Source organism: Ranitomeya imitator, chromosome 3 (assembly GCF_032444005.1).
Source record: "Ranitomeya imitator isolate aRanImi1 chromosome 3, aRanImi1.pri, whole genome shotgun sequence".
Classification (NCBI taxonomy): domain Eukaryota; kingdom Metazoa; phylum Chordata; class Amphibia; order Anura; family Dendrobatidae; genus Ranitomeya; species Ranitomeya imitator.
This window is the reverse complement of record NC_091284.1, coordinates 326,889,125-326,910,385: the sequence shown is the minus strand read 5'-3', so window position 1 is coordinate 326,910,385 and position 21,261 is coordinate 326,889,125. Positions and strand designations below refer to the sequence as shown.

General features: G+C 47.0%; 1 protein-coding gene across 1 annotated transcript in view; it reads right to left on the bottom strand.

Annotated features, from left to right (window-relative positions):
• LOC138669862 (transcription elongation factor A protein 3-like) overlaps window positions 1-21,261 on the bottom strand; it is a 334,979-nt gene that overhangs the window by 64,295 nt on the left and 249,423 nt on the right. The window contains exons 10-11 of the mRNA XM_069756695.1: window positions 10,704-10,760; window positions 751-905 (exon numbers count right to left, since the gene is read on the bottom strand). Of these exons, the coding sequence (XP_069612796.1) occupies window positions 751-905; window positions 10,704-10,760 (212 nt within the window). The remainder of the gene's footprint in view (window positions 1-750; window positions 906-10,703; window positions 10,761-21,261) is intronic.

Here is a 21,261-nt window from a genome sequence, read left to right as displayed (position 1 = left end):
CCCTGGTTACCAGTGTAAATGTAAAAAAATCCACACACTGCATACTTACATTCCGGTGTCTGTCGCGTCCCTCGGTGTTCTGCTTCCCTGCACTGTCAGCGCCGGCCAGCCGTAAAGCAGATTACAGCGGTGACGTCACCGCTGTGCTTTACGGCCAGCCGGCGCTCACAGTCAGTGCAGGAAAGCACAGCGCCGGGGGACAGACACCGGAATGTAAGTATGTAGTGTTTGGTTTTTTTTACATTAGCACTGGTAACCAGGGTAAACATCGGGTTACTAAGCGCGGCCCTGCGCCAGTGGACTTCGCATAGTTGGTCGCTGGAGAGCTGTCTGTGTGACAGCTCTCCAGCGACCACACAGCGACACTGCAGCGATCGGGATCGTTGTCTAGATCGCTGCAGCGTCGCTAAATGTGACGGTACCTTTAAATGGGGTGTACATTACATTAATGCGCATTCCAAATGAGCCCAGGATTTGGGGGGAAAAAAAAACAATTGATACTCACCTACCGGAGCAAAGCTCTTCCTACATACTCCACAGTGTGTTTCCTGCAGGTCTCCGAGCTCCAGATTGTGGAACATCATATTGCCAGACTTTGTGAATAATTGAAATGTTAAAGTTTATTGAGAGCTTGTGATATCGCACCACACATCTTGAGATCTTTGAACCCCAGAGGTAAGCCACTTCTATGTGTTACAGCTATGTGTATTTGTATATCACTTCTTGACTTGATTTATTAAATGTATTCACCTCAGCTGTCATTATTGCTATGTTCTGTGGGGATACCACTCCACAGAGCACGTTACGTCTCAGACTGGGATTCTTCGGATCCTTCAGGTTACTAATTCGACTCCTGATCCTGTTTCTGTACTTCATATCTGTGGCTTTAATTTCTTTGTATATGCGTGGGAATGTTAAGGACCATAACCGAATGCATTGTATAACCATATTGCAAAATCAGTCAGCAGTAAATAAAGGAATTACAATAATTCAGTAGAATTTATTGTCTTAAGAAAGATCTGGCTAGACTAGTCCTAGATCATCTTATTTATGTTCATTTACAAAATTTACTTGATCATGCCCATACAGGTAAACTGTGAAATAACAGTGCAAATCTTGTTAGGTTCAGAAGTATTTGGACAGTGACCGAATCTTCGAGATTTGGGATTTTTTATGCCACTAATTTTTTTTATGTAAAATGAAACAACTGAGATACAATTGAAGTGTAGACCTTCAGGTCTAATTAAAGGGGTTGAACAAAAATATCCTGTGAAAAGATTAGGAATTGCAACCATTTTTCCTCATTTCATGGGCTGAGTAGTAATTGAACAAATTAACTTTACCGTAAACAAAATGTTCATTTTTATTAGGGCTCCTTTTCACTTGCGAGAAATACGTGCTAGTCTCGCAGGCTAAAACCAAGCTCTGGCGCCGGCACTCCAGAGCGGAGCAATACATGGAGCTGCACGCTCCGCTCCCAAGTATCGGTGCGAGAGCTTGGTTTTAACCTGCGAGACTCGCACGTATTTCTCGCAAGTGAAAAGGAGCCCTGGACTCTGTGGAGAATCCTTTGCAGGCAATAATATAATAATATAATAATAATAATTTTTATTTATATAGCGCCAACATATTCCGCAGCGCTTTACAAATTATAGAGGGGACTTGTACAGACAATAGACATTACAGCATAACAGAAATACAGTTCAAAACAGATACCAGGAGGAGTGAGGGCCCTGCTCGCAAGCTTACAAACTATGGGGAAAAGGGGAGACACGAGAGGTGGATGGTAACAATTGCTTTAGTTATTCGGACCAGCTATAGTGTAAGGCTCAGGTGTTCATGTAAAGCTGCATGAACCAGTATGTAGCAGTACAGACACAGAGGGCTAATACTGCATAAAGTGTATGAGAACATGATGCGAGGAACCTTTTTTTTTTTTTCTTTTTTATTATAAATAGGCCACACAGGGATCGTTAGGTTAATGCTTAAAACTGTGGGGATTGGGGATTAATCGTATTAACCTAGGTAGTGCATTCCAAAAAATCGGCGCAGCACGTGTAAAGTCTTGGAGACGGGAGTGGGAGGTTCTGATTATTGAGGATGCTAACCTGAGGTCATTAGCGGAGCGGAGGGCACGGGTAGGGTGGTAGACTGAGACCAGGGAGGAGATGTAGGGTGGTGCTGAGCCATGGAGTGCTTTGTGGATGAGGGTAGTAGTTTTGTACTGGATTCTGGAGTGGATGGGTAGCCAGTGTAATGACTGGCACAGGGTAGAGGCATCGGTGTAACGGTTGGTGAGGAATATGATCCTGGCTGCAGCATTCAGGACAGATTGGAGCGGGGAGAGTTTTGCAAGAGGGAGGCCGATTAGTAGAGAGTTACAATAGTCCAGACGAGAATGAATAAGTGAAACAGTAAGAGTTTTTGCAGAGTCGAAAGTAAGAAAAGGGCGAATTCTAGAAATGTTTTTGAGATGCAGGTAAGAAGAGCGAGCCAGTGATCGGATGTAGGGGGTGAATGAAAGGTCAGAATCAAGGATGACCCCAAGGCAGCGGGCATGTTGCTTTGGAGTAATGGTGGAACCGCACACGGAGATGGCAATGTCAGGCAAAGGTAGGTTAGTAGAGGGAGAGAACACGAGGAGTTCAGTTTTTGACAGGTTTAGTTTCAGATAGAGGGAGGACATGATGTTAGAGACAGCGGTAAGACAATCACTGGTGTTTTCTAAAAAGGTCGGTGTGATATCAGGAGAAGAAGTGTATAATTGGGTGTCGTCAGCATAGAGATGGTACTGGAAACCAAATCTACTGATTGTTTGTCCAATAGGGGCAGTATACAACGAGAAGAGGAGGGGGCCTAGGACTGATCCTTGAGGAACCCCAACAGTAAGGGGAAGGTGAGAGGAGGAGGAACCAGCAAAACATACAGTGAAGGATCGGTCAGAGAGATAGGAGGAGAACCAGGAGAGAACGGTGTCCTTGAGGCCGATGGAGCGGAGCATAGTGAGGAGGAGCTGATGATCCACAGTGTCGAATGCTGCAGAGAGATCCAAGAGAATTAGCATGGAGTAGTGACCATTAGATTTAGCTGTTAGTAGGTCATTAGAGACTTTAGTGAGGGCAGTTTCAGTAGAGTGTAAAGAGCGGAAGCCAGATTGAAGAGGGTCGAGAAGAGAGTTATCTGAGAGATAGCGGGTAAGACTGGAGTGGACCAGGCGTTCGAGGAGTTTAGAGATGAAGGGAAGATTAGAGACAGGTCTATAATTAGCGGCACAGTTTTGATCGACCGAACTGCCTGAGGTCTGGAAGCCATGGACGTCAGCAAACACTGGGTTTCCTCCGTTGTGATAATTTGACAGGCCTTTAGTGCAGCTGATTACAGTTCTTTCCTGTTTGTGGGTCTTTTTTCCCTTAAGTTTTGTCTTAAGAATGTGTAATGCAAGCTCGATCGGGTTGAGATCTGGTGACTGACATTGCCATTGCAGAATATTTCACTTCTTTTCGTAAATAATCTCCTGGGTGGCATTATGTTTTAGGTCATTGTTCTTCTGTACTGTGAAGTGTCGTCCAATCATCCTTGCTGCATTTGGTTGAATCTGAGCAGAAAGTATAGCCCTGTACACTTCAGAATTCATCTGGCTGCTTCTGTCTTCAGTCATATCATTAAGCACTAGTGAACCCAGTGCCATTGGAAACCATGCATGCCCATGCCATCACACTTCCTCAATCATGTTTTACAGGGGATGTGATGTGCATTGGATCAAGAGACATTCAAAGCCGTCTCCATATATAATTTTTCCCATCATTCTGGTACAAGTTAATCTTAGTTTTATCTGACCAAAGAATGCTTTTCCAGAACTGGGCTGGCTTCTTTAGATTTTTTTGGCAAAGTCTAATCTGGCCTTTCTATTTTTAAGGCTTATGGTTTGCATCTTGAAGTGAACCTTCTGTATGTGCCCCATTAAGTCTTCTCTTTATGGTAGACTAAGATACTAAAACATCTATTTCCTGGAGAGTGTTCTTCACTTGGTGCCAGTCCTTTGTACTGACCACACATGTATTTATGCATATAAAGGAGATCTCTTCTGAGACATCTGATTTGTAAGCTAAAGAAGCCCAACTTTTCCAACCTCTCATCATATAAAAGATCTTCCATCCCTTGTAAAAATCTAGTTGCCCGCTTTTGAACTGACTAACGTCTGAATATCCTTTTTAAAATGTGAAGCCCAAACCTGGATCCAGTATTATAGATGTGGACTCACAAGTGATTTATAAAGGGGTAACAATAAGTTAAAATCCTGCTATCTTATCTGTCTTTTTATACACCCTAAAATCTTGTTTTGCTTTTGCAGCTACTCCTTGACATTGATTAATGCTACTCAACTTACTTGTATCCAAAATACCCAAGTCCTTCCTGTGTTCGGTAGTCCCGAGTATACAGGGTCGCCATCAGGTCATTACTGCCCTTACTTGCGTACTGGGCCCGTAGCGTAGAGCAGAGAGGGCCCGCAGCGGCCCCTTCTCTTCTGCTCATCGGGCCCCAGAGGCAGGATTCTGCTTCTTCAGTAACTGATCGTGCATTCTCAGATGCATGTTCAGTTAAAATCTGTTGCCATACAGGAAATTCCTCCGCACTGCAACAGTTAAAAGCCGCCAGCCAATCACAGGCCAGCAGCTGACGTGAGCATGCATGTCGCCAACATATGACGTGTAGTACAGCGGTCGTGCCGTTACGCGGTGATGAGGCAGTGACCCACAAAATTCAAAACAAAAGTCTTTTTAATGTGTTTACTTCACACAATAAACGTTCAAACTTCACACAAGTGCATATCATGAGTGCTCAGTTCACTCCAATTCATAGCACTACATAGTACACGGCTTTAAATCATAGTCCTTAAACACGCCGGACTTCCCTGTGTCCAGTTTCCATGGGCAACTGCACGTCGTGACAAAGTCTTTTATACACAGCATGTTATGATCAGGTGGCCTTGGAGCAGCATGAAATGACCTTCGCTGGAGCAGTGGTAACTTTACTGACCGCAACCCCTGATCCTATTACCGCAACTAGAAGTAGCCGTTGGGTGTGCCTAACCAGACCTAGACACCTCGACACAGCCTAAGACTAAATATCCCTAAAGATGGAAATAGGAAAACTCTCTTGCCTCAGAGTTATGATCGGTCAAGACCACAATACGGTGCTTAGCTCCCTCAAGCCAATGTCGCCACTCCTCAAATGCCCACTTCATAGCCAACAACTCCCAATTGCCGACATCATAATTGCGTTCAGCAGGCGAAAACTTACGGGAAAAGAAGGCACACGGTTTCATTAAGGAACCAACAGGATCCCTCTGAGACAAAACAGTCCCTGCCCCAATCTCAGAAGCGTCAACCTCAACCTGAAATGGAAGAGAAACATCCGGTTGACGCAACACAGGAGCAGAAGTAAAACGATGCTTAAGTTCCTGAAAGGCAGAGACAGCCGCAGGGGACCAATTCGCCACATCAGCGCCCTTCTTCGCCAAATCAGTCAAGGGTTTAACCACACTGGAAAAATTAGCAATGAAACGGCGATAAAAATTAGCAAAACCCAAAAATTTCTGAAGGCTCTTCACGGATGTGGGCTGAATCCAATCATGAATAGCCTGAACCTTAACCGGATCCATCTCTATAGACGAGGAAGAAAAAATAAAGCCCAAAAAGGAAACCTTCTGCACCCCAAAAAGACACTTAGACCCTTTCACAAACAAGGCATTGTCACGAAGGATCTGAAATACCATCCTGACCTGCTGCACATGAGACTCCCAATCATCGGAAAAAATCAAAATATCGTCCAAATATACAATCAGGAATTTATCAAGATAATCCCGGAAGATATCATGCATGAAGGACTAAAAAACAGATGGAGCATTAGAGAGTCCGAATGGCATCACAAGGTATTCAAAATGGCCCTCGGGCGTGTTAAACGCAGTTTTCCATTCATCACCCTGCTTAATACGAACAAGATTATAAGCCCCCCGAAGGTCAATCTTAGTAAACCAACTAGCTCCCTTAATCCTAGCAAACAAATCGGGAAGCAAAGGTAAAGGATATTGAAACTTGACCGTGATCTTATTCAAGAGGCGATAATCAATACAGGGTCTTAAGGAACCATCTTTTTTAGAAACAAAAAAGAACCCCGTTCCCAACGGTGAAGAAGATGGCCGAATATGCCCTTTCTCCAAAGACTCCTTAATATAGCTCCGCATGGCGGTATGTTCAGGTACAGACAGGTTGAAAAGTCGGCCCTTAGGAAACTTACAGCCTGGAATCAAGTCAATAGCACAATCGCAGTCCCTGTGTGGTGGAAGGAAGCTGGACTTGGGCTCATCGAATACATCCTGAAAATCAGACAAAAACTCCGGAATTTCAGAAGAGGGAGAAGGGGCGATAGACATCAGAGGAACATCATTATGAACCCCCTGACAACCCCAACTATTCACAGACATGGACTTCCAATCCAAAACAGGATTATGTACCTGCAACCATGGAAAACCCAGCACGATAGCATCATGCAAATTATGCAACACCAGAAATCGACAATCTTCCTGATGGGCTGGCGCCATGCGCATGGTCACCTGTGTCCAAAATTGGGGCTTATTTTTAGCCAAGGGAGTAGCATCAATGCTCCTTAAAGGAATAGGGTTCTGCAAAGGCTGCAAGGGAAAACCACAACGCCTGGCAAACTCAAAGTCCATTAAGTTCAAGGCGGCGCCTGAATCCACAAACGCCATGACAGAAAATGATGACAATGAACAGATCAAGGACACAGATAACAGAAATTTAGGTTGTACAGTACTGATGGTAATAGTACTGGCGATCCTCTTTGACCGCTTAGGGTAGACAAAAATGACATGAGAAGCGTCGCCACAATAATAACACAACCTATTTTGACGTCTGAAACCTTGTCGTTCCGTTCTGGACAGAATTCTATCACATTGCATAGGCTCAGAAATTTGCTCTGAGGATAACGCCACAGCGCGCACAGTTCTGCGCTCCCGCAGGCGTCGGTCAATCTGAATGGCCAGAGACATAGAATCACTCAGACCAGAAGGCGTGGGAAACCCCACCATAACATCTTTAACGGATTCAGAAAGCCCCCTTCTGAAAATTGCTGCCAAAGCATCATTATTCCATTTAGTCAATACAGACCATTTTCTGAATTTCTGACAATACAATTCTGCCACCTCTTGACCCTGAGACAGGGCCAACAAGGTCTTCTCAGCTTGATCCACAGAATTAGGTTCATCATATAATAGTCCTAAAGCCTGAAAAAAGGAGTCAATATTAAGCAAAGCCAGATTCCCAGATTCCAGGGAAAACGCCCAATCCTGCGGGTCGCCACGCAGCAGGGAGATTACGATCTTTACGTGCTGAATGGTATTACCAGAGGATCGAGGTCTCAGGTCAAAAAACAGTTTACAGTTGTTTTTAAAACTCAAAAATTTAGACCTGTCACCAGAAAACAAATCAGGAGTAGGAATCTTCGGTTCTAAAGCAGGAGTCTGAACAATATAATCAGAAATACCTTGCACCCTAGCAGCAAGCTGGTCTACACGAGAAGCTAATTCCTGAACATTCATGCTTGCACCAGGCTCCTCAGCCACCCAGATATTAAGAGGGAAGAGAACACAAAACAGACTGGAGAAAAAAAAATGTCTCAAGAGCTTCCTTCCCTTCTTCTGAGATGCATTTAACTCATTGTTGGCCAGTTGTACTGTTATGATCCGGAGACCTTGGAGCTGCATGAGAAGTAGCCCTGGAGTGTACCTAACACACCTAGACACCTCGTCACAGCCGGAGGACTAAATACCCCTAAAGATGGAAATCGGAATACTATCTTGCCTCAGAGAAAATCCCCAAAGGATAGACAGCCCCCCACAAATATTGGCGGTGAGTCGGAGAGGAAAAAACATACACAGGCAGAAAAAACAGGATTTAGCACAGGAGGCCACTCTAGCTAGATAGGACAGAATAGGCAATGCGTCGGTAATGTAACTCTATGGGGCAAAAACGCATCCTGCAAACAACTTTGCAGGATGCGTTTTTTCCCCTAAACGACGCATTGCGACATATTAAAAAAAATGCCAGTGTGAAAGTAGCCTTAGCTGGGACAGAGTTAACTGAAGCGGCCAGCTAAGTTGGGAGGGGGGAAGTGAGGGCTAGTAACAGAAGCAGTAAGTGTCAGTTAGTGTATGCAAGGGCAGCAGTGTCACAGGCTGATCACCTCCATGCCAAGCCGCTTTGATGCAGCAATTGATGCAAAAGGATCCCTGACCAAGTATTAAGTGCATTTATTGAACATACATTTCAGTAGGCCAACATTTCGGATTTTAAAATCATTTTTCAAGCTGGTGTTATAAAATATTCTAATTTAATGAGATAATGACTTTTGGGTTTTCATTGGCTGCAAGCCATAATCATCAACATTAATAGAAATAAACACTTGAAATAGATCACTCTGTAATGGCTCTATATAATATATCAGAGATTCACTTTTTGTATTGAAGAACTGAAATAAATTAACTTTTTGATGATATTCTAATTTTGTGAGAAGCACCTGTATATAGAGCAGTTCAGATCCCACAGCACTAGAATATCATCAGCCTTTTGTATACCTGAATGTACCAAATAAATAAATATCTCTTACATATATATACAGTGCCTTGCGAACGTATTCGGGCCCGTGGAACATTTCAACCTTTTCCCAAATATCATGCTTCAAATATAAAGATACCAAATGTAAATTTTTGGTGAAGAATCAACAACAAGTGGAACACAATTGTGAAGTTGAACAAAATGTATTGGTTATTTTACATTTTTGTGGAAATTCAAAAACAGAAAAGTGGGGCGTTCAATATTATTCGGCCCCTTTAACTTAATACTTTGCTGTGCCACCTTTTGCTGCAATTACAGCTGCAAGTCGCTTGGGGTATGTCTCTATCAGTTTTGTACATCGAGAGACTGAAATTCTTGCCCATTCATCCTTGGCAAACAGATCGAGCTCAGTGAGGTTTGATGGAGATCGTTTGTGAACAGCAGTTTTCAGCTCTGTCCACAGATTCTCGATTGGATTGAGGTCTGGACTTTGACTTGGCCATTCTAACACCTGGATACGTTTATTTGTGAACCATTCCATGGTAGATTTTGTTTTATGTTTGGGATCATTGTCTTGTTGGAAGACGAATCTCCATCCCAGGCTCAGGTCTTTTGTAGACTCCAACAGGTTTTCTTCAAGGCTGGTCCTGTATTTGGCTCCATCCATCTTCCCATCAATTTTAACCATTTTCCCTGTCCCTGCTGAAGAAAAGCAGGCCCAAACCATGATGCTGCCACCACCATGTGTGACAGTGGAGATGGTGTATTCAGGGTGATGAGCTGTGTTGCCTTTACGCCAAACATATTGTTTGGAATTGTCGCCAATTTTGGTTTCATCTGACCAGAGCACCTTTTCCACATGTTTGGTGTGTCTCCCAGGTGGCTTGTTGCAAACTTTAAATTACACGTTTTATGGATATCTTTGAGAAATGGCTTTCTTCTTGCCACTCTTCCATAAAGGCCAGATTTGTGCAGTGTACGACTGATTGTTGTCCTATGGACAGACTGTCCCACCTCAGCTGTAGATCTCTGCAGTTCATCCAGAGTGATCATGGGCTTCTTGGCTGAATCTCTGATCAGTCTTCTCCTTGTTTGAGATGAAAGTTTAGAGGGACAGCCGGGTCTTGGTAGACTTGCAGTGGTATGATACTCCTTCCATTTCAATATGATCGCTTGCACAGTTCTCCTTGGGAGGTTTAAAGTTTTGGAAATCATTTTGCATCCAAATCTGGCTTTAAACTTCTTCACAACAGTATCACGGACCTGTCTGTTGTGTTCCTTGGTCTTCATGATGCTCTCTGTGCTTCAAACAGAACCCTGAGACTCTCACAGAGCAGGTGCATTTATATGGAGACTTGATTACACACAGGTGGATTATATTTATTATCATTAGGCATTTAGGACAACATTGGATCATTCAGAGATCTGCAATGAACTTCTGGAGTGAGTTTGCTGGACTGAAAGTAAAGTGGCTGAATAATATTGCACGCCCCACTTTTCAGTTTTTTGAATTTCCACAAAAATTTAAAATAACCAATAAATTTCCTTCAACTTCACAATTGTGTTCCAGTTGTTGTTGATTCTTCACCAAAAATTTACATTTGGTATCTTTATTTTTGAAGCATGATATGTGGAAAAAGGTTGAAAAGTTCCAGGGGGCCGAATACTTTCGCAGGGCATGTATATATATATATATATATAATGCTGTGTTTTTCAGATCAATTTTGTATCGCACATGTTAAGCCTATTTAGCCCTAGATTGTTTGCTAGGCTGTTCCTGCCTAGCAGCGGAGGTTGGCACTCTAATAATATGGGACTTCGCACCCCTACTCCACAGTGGCTTGCCCTCAATTGTCCTGATAGTCCCTGCTAGACATTAGAATATGATACACTTAAGTAAGACAACATAGGAACTATTCTAAAAGGAAGGCATTTCAAGCATACCACATATTAATAATATAATATAACTTACCAGTTTTGCCGTTTTGTCATGTTATCAGTCTCTGTGTCTCATGTGTAATCTAATTCCTTAAGCAGGATAACTACAACACCCAGATCACAAAAGGATATATTCTTCTATTTCCCATGCAATTTTCTCACAGGCAACTTCAAAAGTTTTAAAGTCATCTGAAATCAGATATATGATAGAACGTTAACAACATATATGTATGGGCATAACGGTGGCTCAGTGTTTAGCATTGCAGTCTTGCAGCGCTGGAGTCCTGGGTTCAAATCCCACCAAGGACAACAACTGCAAAGAGTTTGTATGTTCTCTCTGTGTTTGCGTGGGTTTCTTCCGGGTTCTCCGGTTTCCTCCCACATTACAAAAACATACTGATAGGGAATTTAGATTGTGAGCCCCATTGGGGACAGTGATGATAATGTGTGCAAACTGTAAAGCTCTGCGGAATATGTTAGAGCTATATAAAAATAGAGATTATTATATGTACATGGTATCTTGTCTTATTTGTGTTAGGACTTGTATGACGTCTGAGTGTAATTCGATTTTCACAAACTAATAGAATGAAGAAGACAGATATTTTTCTTCTTCTCCACATAAAAGAAAATCGGAACACACTCTCATCAAACTTTGCTCAGAATTTGATCAGAGTGTAATTAGTATAATCAGAATTATTTTTTTGGATGAGAGAAAAATAGTCGTGTGACCCTAGCCTTAAAGTGACCAAACACCTCTTGATCACCCAATAAACATGCGCACTCAGTCTTTGAGCCAACAGCCCTATTGTATTCTGAATGAGAAGTAGCTGAAATACTTCCTTACAATGATGAAAATGGCACAATAAACTAGTTTTATACTGATCATGTAGACATATTCAGTAACACATTTAAGTTACCGTATATACTCGAGTATAAGCCGACCCGAGTATAAGCCGACCCCCCTAATTTTGCCACAACAAAATGGGAAAACTTATTGACTTGAGTATAAGCCTAGGGTGGAAAATGCAGCAGCTACTCGTAAATTTCAAAAATAAAAATAGATGCTCTGCACCGTTCATTATTGCCCCATAGATGCTCTTATACAACTGTGCTATATAGAATGCTCTATACCGTTCATTATGGCCCCATAGATGCTCCATATAAAGCTGTGCCACATATAATGCTCAGCACCGTTCATTATGGCCTCATAGATGCTCCTTATAAAGCTGTGCCATATATATATTGCTCTGCACCGTTGATTATGGCCCCATAGATGCTACTTATAAAGCTGTGCCCCATATATATTGCTCTGCACCGTTGATTATGGCCCCATAGATGCTCCTTATAAAGCTATGCCCCATATATATTGCTCTGCACCGTTGATTATGGCCCCATAAATGCTGCTTATAAAGCTGTGCCCCATATACGGTATATTGCTCTGCACCATTGATTATGGCCCCATAGATGCTCCTTATAAAGCTGTGCCCCATATATATTGCTCTGCACCGTTGATTATGGCCCCATAGATGCTGCTTATAAAGCTGTGCCCCATATACGGTATATTGCTCTGCACCATTGATTATGGCCCCATAGATGCTCCTTATAAAGCTGTGCCCCATATACGGTATATTGCTCTGCACCGTTCATTATTTCCCCATAGATGCTCCTTATAAAGCTGTGCCATATATAATGCTCTGCACCGTACTTTTTGGCCCCATAGATGCTCCTTATATAATGCTGTGCCATATATAATGCTCTGCACCGTTCTTTATGGCCCCATAGATGCTCCTTATATAATGCTGTGCCATATAGAATGCTGCTGGTGCTGCCATAAAAAAAAAATCACATACTCACCTCTCTTGCTCAAGACGCCGGCGCTTTCAATATTTACCTGCTCCTCGTGCGGCTCCGTCTCCAGCACTGACGCTCAGCAGAGGGCGCGCACTGACTACGTCACCGCGCCCTCTAACCTGAGCGTCACTGCTAGAGGACGCTGCAGACGGAGCCGCACCGGAGCGAGGAGCAGGTAAATATCGCGCAGCGCTGCGCTCCCCTTACCTGCTGCGGCGCGGTCCCTGCAGTCCCTGGCTTCCCCAATGCGGCAGCTTCTTCCTGTAATTGAGCGGTCACAGTTACCGATCATTTACAGCAATGAATATGCGGCCCCTCCCCTATGGGGGGTGGAGCCGCCTATTCATTTCTGTAATGAGCGGTGACATGTGACCACTCAGTACAGGAAGAATCCGCAGCGCCGGGGAAGCCAGGGACTGCAGGGACCGTGCCGCAGCAGGTAAGTATATCTACACAGCCCCCGCTCCCCCTCACCTGCCGACCCCCGGGTATATGACTCGAGTATAAGCCGAGAGGGGGACTTTCAGCCCAAAAAAGTGGGCTGAAAATCTCGGCTTATACTCGAGTATATACGGTATATTTAGGGATGAGCGAACCCAAACTGTAAAGGTCGGGGTTCCCACCGGAAACCTAGTGTCCGGTACCAACCCAATAGACTTTTTATCAGAAGTCCTGTTTACTGTTCGAGTTCGGATGCCGAATACAGTTTGTTGAAAGGCTGTAGTGCAGCCAATCAACAAGCTTTCAGGCATGTGGAAGTGTTGCTCCTTCATCCTCATCACTAGTTCTAACATTCTATTGATGTTAGTGTAAGGAGGAAGAGCGGACCATGGATACCTTTCCCGAGCCGGGTCTGGAAATTTTGAGACTGCCTCCCTTGTCGCTTGGGGGAAGAAATGAGGAGCAGAACCGACCTCATGACCCATTTAGGAGGGGCAGCTTAAAAAGCAAAGTGTGCGCAGCCGTAGGAAGTTTGGCGGGAATCAGCAGCCGTGAGCAGTCGGGTAAGCAGCGTGCTCTGTCCTCTGTGCACTGGCGCCACGACAGGATGCGTTGTTTGGTCCCTGCCGATTCCAGTGGGACTGCTGCAGAGTGAAGTGCCATGCGCTCAGTAGCTGCCAGAGACAGAAGCACCATACGTTCAGTAGCTGCCAGAGACAGAAGTGCCGTGCACTCCGTGACTGTGAGTACTGTGCATGTGCAGAGGAGAGAAGGCCGAAATCCGGACAGACTCTTGCGGCCTAACTTGCCACTTGCTTCCCACCCGTTTACATTTGACTCAGAGAATGGCGTGGCCTTGTTTATTTGAACCACATGTGCTTATGGACTAGGGGCCCGGCGGAAGGTACCGGAGACTGACCACTGCAGCCAGAAGATGGACCATCGCTTAAAGGACCCCATCTGAGGACATCGCCCAGCCGCTGCAGGTTCTACAACCTTTCCTCCTGCGAGATCATATGCTGCAGAGGATCATACAGCACATAAGTTCTTTCACTGGACTGCTATTGATTTACAGTTGCTACCCCTATTATCCTTCCTTTAACCATTAACCTCCCTGCGAGGAGTGAGTACCCTATATATTAAATTGTTGCATCTTGTTAACCCTTGCTCTGCCTCTTGTCTGTCACTGCATCTCGCAACCTGATTACACTTGGCGTAGTTGGCAGGTTGTAGTTCACAAGCACAGAGGTGGGAGACCAAGCGGCCGTGGTGGTCCCAAGGGCCAGCTTGCCACTGGGAGCCATGCTCAGCAATGGGCCAAAATAAATGGTCAGGCCATCCGCTGTCTAGTTGACACTAGTTGTCCAATGCAGGGAAGGTCTTAACGAAGGTGGTAGTCCCCGCCACTGCTAAACTTGTCCTACCACCAGGTCAGACTGTGCTCACACTGTCTGTACAGGCCTGCACGCCACTTGAGGGAGTGGAAGTCCAGATTGAGTCCACCGGAGTCCACTGGAGTGGATCAAATACCCGGACTCCTCATTGCTCGAACCTTAGCCATAGTCCGTGACAGCAACATAGTAGTGTGGTGTGTCAACTTAGGGACAGACAGCCTCACCCTCTTGGACAAGAGTGAAGTGGCACAGGTTCTGGGCATGCCTGAAGAACCGGTGCAACCAGAGGTTGTCAAGATAGTGGTGAGACAAGGAGATACATGGACTGTAGCTGTGACAATGGCCCCAGAGTGCGCGCCTGGAAGCACGAAAGAGGGGCGTCGAATCCTGGAACAAATGCAAGCTGAACTGTTGGGGCTCACCCCACCACAGGTACAGCAAGTGAAAGTTGTGCTAGAGCGTTACCTAGATATCTTTGCCAATCATGAGGATGACTTCGGATGCACTGCAGCCATAACTCAAGAGATACCCACAGGAAGTGCTGCACCGATCCAGAAAAGATACCACCAGATTCCGCCTCAGATGTATCAGGAGGTGAAAGAAATGTTGTCTCATATGCTGCAGAGTGGAGTCATTCGGGAGAGTTAAAGTCCGTGGGCGGCTCCCATCGTGCTGGTGCAGAAGGAGGACGGGACCCTACATTTCTGTGTCGATTATAGGCAGCTGAATGCTTGCACGGTGAGAGACTCGTATCCCTTGCCCCGAATTGAAGAGTCATTGTCTGCCTTGGGGAAAGCAAAGCATTTCTCATCCCTAGATCTAGCCAGTGGATATTGGCAGGTGCCCCTGGCTGAGCATGATCGATCAAAGACGGCGTTCATGCTACCCATGGGATTGTTTGAATTCACTTGGATACCCTTTAGTCTTACCAATGCCCCTGGGACCTTTTGTTAGGGCTAGCGGAACGCACCAAATAATAAGACAGATAGTGTATAGTGCGTTCGCAGCCCGGGGTCCACCGTGCAGAGATGGAACCTGCTGCTAAGTAATGACGGACTATATGGCGGTACTCATAAGTATACACACGTGGGTTAAACTTCACCCAGCGTGAAGGAAGCGATCCTGTTGCATCACAGGATCGCGGTACCGCACATAGAAGGCGAGCAAGTAGTCAGCGAACTCAACCCCAACTAGGATTGAAGTCCGATTAGACCCTTGCTGGCACAACACCGCAACTGGGTGTGTAAGAAAGCTGAATAACAATATTAGGGCACAAGAGTGCATGCGGTGCCGCACTGACGAACGCCACTAACCACCCAGGCTTGGGTAAGGAAAGCACAGAGGAAGTGCACGGCGCCGTACTGGCGGACACAGCAACTGGACGCTGTAACGTGTGATTAGTGCTGTAGGATAAGTCGGGCGCTAGATAGCAACCATACACATTCCGCGAACAGACATTCAATAGGGAAGGGGTATCCAAGGACGACTTGCACTCACAACAAACACACGTAAGCAAATTTACACTAGCGCATGCCCGTGCGGTCATGCGCAGTTTATATAGTTGCAGCACAGGAAGTGGCCACAGAAACTTTGCCCTTCCAAGACCTGCCAAGAGGACCAATGGAATGTGCTGCAGAGCCTGAGCACATGACCCTCGATCTCCAACGGGAGATCTTGCCCTGGGCATGCTCAGTGTATGCAGACAAGGACTTAGTCCCAGAGAAGTCCGCTCGCTGCTGACCAGCACTGACTTTAATGGCAAAAGCTGAAGAAGCAGCAGTAACTCTCTGTACAGAGTGAGACTGAGCAAGACGCTGGGACCGACGTCCCTGCTGAGCAGACTCCACTGCGGCTGGATAAGAATGGGAGACCGCAGCGGAGATGGCTCGAGATTCCCCCTGTGCAGAAGCGGGAACTCGAGACCTAACATTACCCCCCCTCCTAGGGCCCCCCCCTCCTTGGGCCTCGCTACGCTCGAAGGCAGCAATGAGCTGTGGGGCCCGAATGTTTTCAGCAGGCTCCCATGACCTGTCCTCTGGGCCATAACCCTTCCAATCCACCAGATAGAACTTTTTGCCGCGTACCACCTTGCACCCCAAAATAGCGTTCACCTCGTAATCGTCCGTAGACGAACCCGATGTCCCGGCAGATGACTCGGAAAACCGGGACATGTATACGGGTTTCAAGAGGGACACATGAAAGGTGTCGGTGATACCCAAGCGTGGAGGAAGAGCCAAACGGTAGACCACAGGATTAACCTGTTCGAGAACCCTGAAGGGACCCAAGTAGCGAGGAGCAAACTTAGTGGACTCAACTCGCAGCCTGATGTTACGGGCGGAGAGCCACACCAAGTCGCCAGGAGCAAAGGTCGGAGCGGGGCGCCGATGAACATCGGCGGAGGACCTCATTCTCTCCTTGGAGGCCCGAATGGCATCCTGCGTGCGGTCCCAAATGTCCCGTGCCTCCACAGCCCAGTCTGCCACCCTGGAGTCAGCAGAAGACACAGGCATGGGCACAGGAACACGCGGATGCTGGCCGTAATTTAGGAGGAATGGAGTCTGACCGGTGGAGTCGGCTACGGCATTGTTAAGTGCAAACTCTGCCCACGGTAGCAAGGATGCCCAGTCATCCTGCCTGGCAGAAACAAAATGTCGTAAATATGTGACCAAGGTCTGGTTGGCCCTCTCTACCAACCCATTCGTCTCGGGATGATATGCCGAAGAGAGATTCAACTCAATACTGAGTAGACGACAAAGCTCTCCCCAGAATCGAGACGCAAACTGGGGACCCCGGTCACTAACAATTTTGTCTGGCATACCGTGTAGGCGAAAGATATGCTTGACGAACAAGACAGCCAACGCCCGTGCAGAAGGTAGCCGTGGAAGAGGCACCAAGTGCACCATTTTGGAAAAATGGTCGGTGATCACCCAGATAATGGTGCAGTTACGAGACTTGGGTAAGCCCACCACAAAGTCCATCCCGACCATCTCCCAGGGCCTGTCCGCCACCGGCAGAGGAAAAAGCAAACCAGCTGGCCGTTGCCGAGGAGTCTTGTTCTTGGCGCAAGAGACACACGCCCGAACATACTCTGCGACATCACGAGCCATATGCGGCCACCAGTACGTCCTCGCCAGTAACTCAGATGTCCTTTTGGTACCAAAATGTCCACCCACCCTGGACGAATGTGCCCAAGAGAGAACCTCCGGTCGCAAATTGGATGGAACAAAAGTCTTGCCCGGGGGCACAGACTCTAGCGAAACCGGGGCCACAGTTCTCAAGCTCTCGGTGGGGACAATAAGCCGAGGCTCCTCCTCCTCCTCCGCAGATGACACAACGGAGCGAGAGAGAGCGTCGGCCCGAATGTTCTTCTCCCCAGAAAGAAAATGGAGGGTGAAATGAAACCGGGAGAAGAATAAGGACCATCTGGCCTGGCGAGAATTCAACCGCTGGGCTGTCTGCAGGTACACTAAATTTTTATGGTCTGTGAAGACTTGGAAGGGAAAACGTGCTCCCTCCAAGAGATGTCTCCACTCCGAGAAAGCCAACTTCATGGCTAGCAACTCCCTGTCCCCGATGGAATAATTCCTCTCTGCTGGTGAGAAGGTCTTGGAGAAAAAGAAGCAAGGATGCTTCCGACCTTGAGCATCCCTTTGGAAGAGGACTGCTCCAGCACCAACAGAAGAGGCATCCACCTCCATGATAAATGGCTTATCAACATCGGGGCGATGTAGGATGGGAGCGCTAGCGAAGTGTGACTTTATAGAGTTAAAGGCCTTGGAGACCTCCTCAGACCACAATTTGGGATTCGCCCCCTTCTTGGTGAGGGCAACCAAGGGAGCTACCAAAGTTGAGAAGTGCGGAATGAACTGGCGATAATAATTAATGAACCCCATAAAGCGCTGCACCGCTTTAAGAGAATGGGGTTCCTGCCAGTCCATCACAGCCTGTAGTTTGGCAGGATCCATAGCCAATCCCTGGGCAGAGATGATGTAGCCTAGGAAAGGTAGGGACTCCTGCTCAAACATACACTTCTCCAACTTGGCATAGAGGGAGTTTGCCCGTAGGAGGTCGAAGACTTTGCAAACATCTCTCCGGTGGGAGTCAATATCTGGAGAGTAGATGAGAATATCATCCAGATAGACTACGACCGAGGTGGAAAGCATATCCCGGAAGATATCGTTCACAAAGTCTTGGAAAACGGCTGGGGCATTACAGAGCCCGAAGGGCATCACCAGATATTCATAGTGCCCATCCCTGGTGTTAAAAGCCGTCTTCCATTCGTCCCCCTCACGGATGCGAATCAGGTTGTAAGCACCCCGCAGATCTAGTTTAGTAAATACCCTTGCTCCCCGAAGCCTATCGAAGAGCTCAGATATCAAGGGCAAAGGATACTTATTTTTAACGGTGATAGCGGTTAAGACCCCTGTAGTCTATGCATGGACGCAATTCCCCATTCTTCTTCTGCACGAAGAAGAACCCTGCCCCAGCAGGTGACACTGACTTCCTAATGAATCCTCTTGCCAGATTTTCCTGGATGTACTGTGACATTGCCTCCGTCTCCGGGAGAGATAGCGGATAGACTCGACCCCGGGGAGGCTCAGCACCAGGCAAGAGATCAATAGGACAGTCATAGGGGCGATGGGGCGGAAGGATCTCCGCCGCCTTTTTGGAGAACACGTCTGCATAAGACCAATACTGCTTGGTGAGAGAGGAAAGATCTGCGGGTACCTCTGTAGTAGCAACCTGAACGCACTCCCTCTGACACCTACCACCACAAGATTCACCCCATCCCAGGATTCTGGCAGAGGACCACTCGATATGAGGAGAGTGGTACCGTAGCCAAGGTATTCCCAACAGGACCTCATCAATTCCCTCTGGAATGATGAGCAGAGATATAATCTCCTGATGAGATGGCGACATGGACAGAGTAAAAGGGATGGTCTGGTGTGTTATCTGTGAGGGCAGTGTCGACCCATTCACCACTCGTACCGTTACTGGTTGAACTAGCATAACCAGGGGTATTGCGTGACGTTGGGCGAAGGCAGAAGACATAAAATTGCCCTCCGCCCCAGAATCCACGCAGAGCTCTACCGAGTGGAAGAATGAGCCTATAGTAATTGTCCCCTTAAAGGACAATTTAGAGGCAAACGTCGCCGTGTCTAGTGTACCTCCACCTCCTACCACTAGACGCTGACGTTTCCTCGACCGCTGAGAACATCTGGTGGCTAGATGTCCTGACTGCTGGCAAACATGACAGACCTTGAGTGCACAAGCGGTCCGAGACTTAGATCCCGCTTGTGACACTTCCCTGGCCTCATGTGACTCAGGAACCAGGACCGGAGATTCCAGAGGTTTGGCGAACGTAGGAGCCAGCCGAAACCTCTGCCTACACTGGGCTCGCTCTAACCTCCGCTCGTTAAAACAGAGGTCAATTCGAGTGGAGACAGTTATTAACTCCTCCAGTGTGGCAGGAATCTCCCTAGTGGCCAGAGCGTCCTTAACGGGGTCAGCCAGGCCCCTCCAAAATATGGGGATAAGAGCTTTATCCGACCAATCCAGCTCAGAAGCTAAAGTGCGGAATTGGACGGCAAAATGACTGACCAAGGACTCACCCTGAGTTAATGCCAGCAGTTGGAGCGCAGTATCATGGGTGACTTGAGGTCATAAAAAGACCTGTTTCAGAGTGCTCAGAAACAGCGGAGCACTCTGCACCACATGATCACCATGCTCCCACAGCGGCGTAGCCCATTCCAACGCCCTGTCCGACAAGAGAGACACTATAAATCCCACCTTAGCCCGCTCTGTGGGAAAACGTGCAGCCAGGAGCTCGAGGTGAATAGAGCACTGACTCACAAATCCCCTACAAAACTTGCTATCACCAGAAAATTTTTCTGGCAGCGGAAGGCGAGAAAATGTCGGAACAGGGGTGGCAATGGACAGGGTTGCTGCAGCCATGCTAGCAGCCTGTACAGCAACTGCGGTAACATCCACAGCTGAGGTTGCGCTCTCAAGAGCCGCCAACCTACCCTCCAGCTGCTGGATATACCGCAAGGATTGCTGTTTGTCCGTCATTACTAGCCAGACCCTGGCGCTAGTGTAATGTTAGGGCTAGCGGAACGCACCAAATAATAAGACAGATAGTGTATAGTGCATTCGCAGCCCGGGGTCCACCGTGCAGAGATGGAACCTGCTGCTAAGTAATGACGGACTATATGGCGGTACTCATAAGTATACACACGTGGGTTAAACTTCACCCAGCGTGAAGGAAGCGATCCTGTTACGTCACAGGATCGCGGTACCGCACATAGAAGGCGAGCAAGTAGTCAGCGAACTCAACCCCAACTAGGATTGAAGTCCGATTAGACCCTTGCTGGCACAACACCACAACTGGGTGTGTAAGAAAGCTGAATAACAATATTAGGGCACAAGAGTGCATGCGGTGCAGCACTGACGAACGCCACTAACCACCCAGGCTTGGGTAAGGAAAGCACAGAGGAAGTGCACGGCGCCGTACTGGCGAACACAGCAACTGGACGCTGTAACGTGTGATTAGTGCTGTAGGATAAGTCGGGCGCTAGATAGCAACCATACACCTTCCGCGAACAGACATTCAATAGGGAAGGGGTATCCAAGGACGACTTGCACTCACAACAAACACACGTAAGCAAATTTACACTAGCGCATGGCCGTGCGGTCATGCGCAGTTTATATAGTTGCAGCACAGGAAGTGGCCACAGAAACTTTGCCCTTCCAAGACCTGCCAAGAGGACCAATGGAATGTGCTGCAGAGCCTGAGCACATGACCCTCGATCTCCAACGGGAGATCTTGCCCTGGGCATGCTCAGTGTGTGCAGACAAGGACTTAGTCCCAGAGAAGTCCGCTCGCTGCTGACCAGCACTGACTTTAATGGCAGAAGCTGAAGAAGCAGCAGTAACTCTCTGTACAGAGTGAGACTGAGCAAGACGCTGGGACCGACGTCCCTGCTGAGCAGACTCCACTGCGG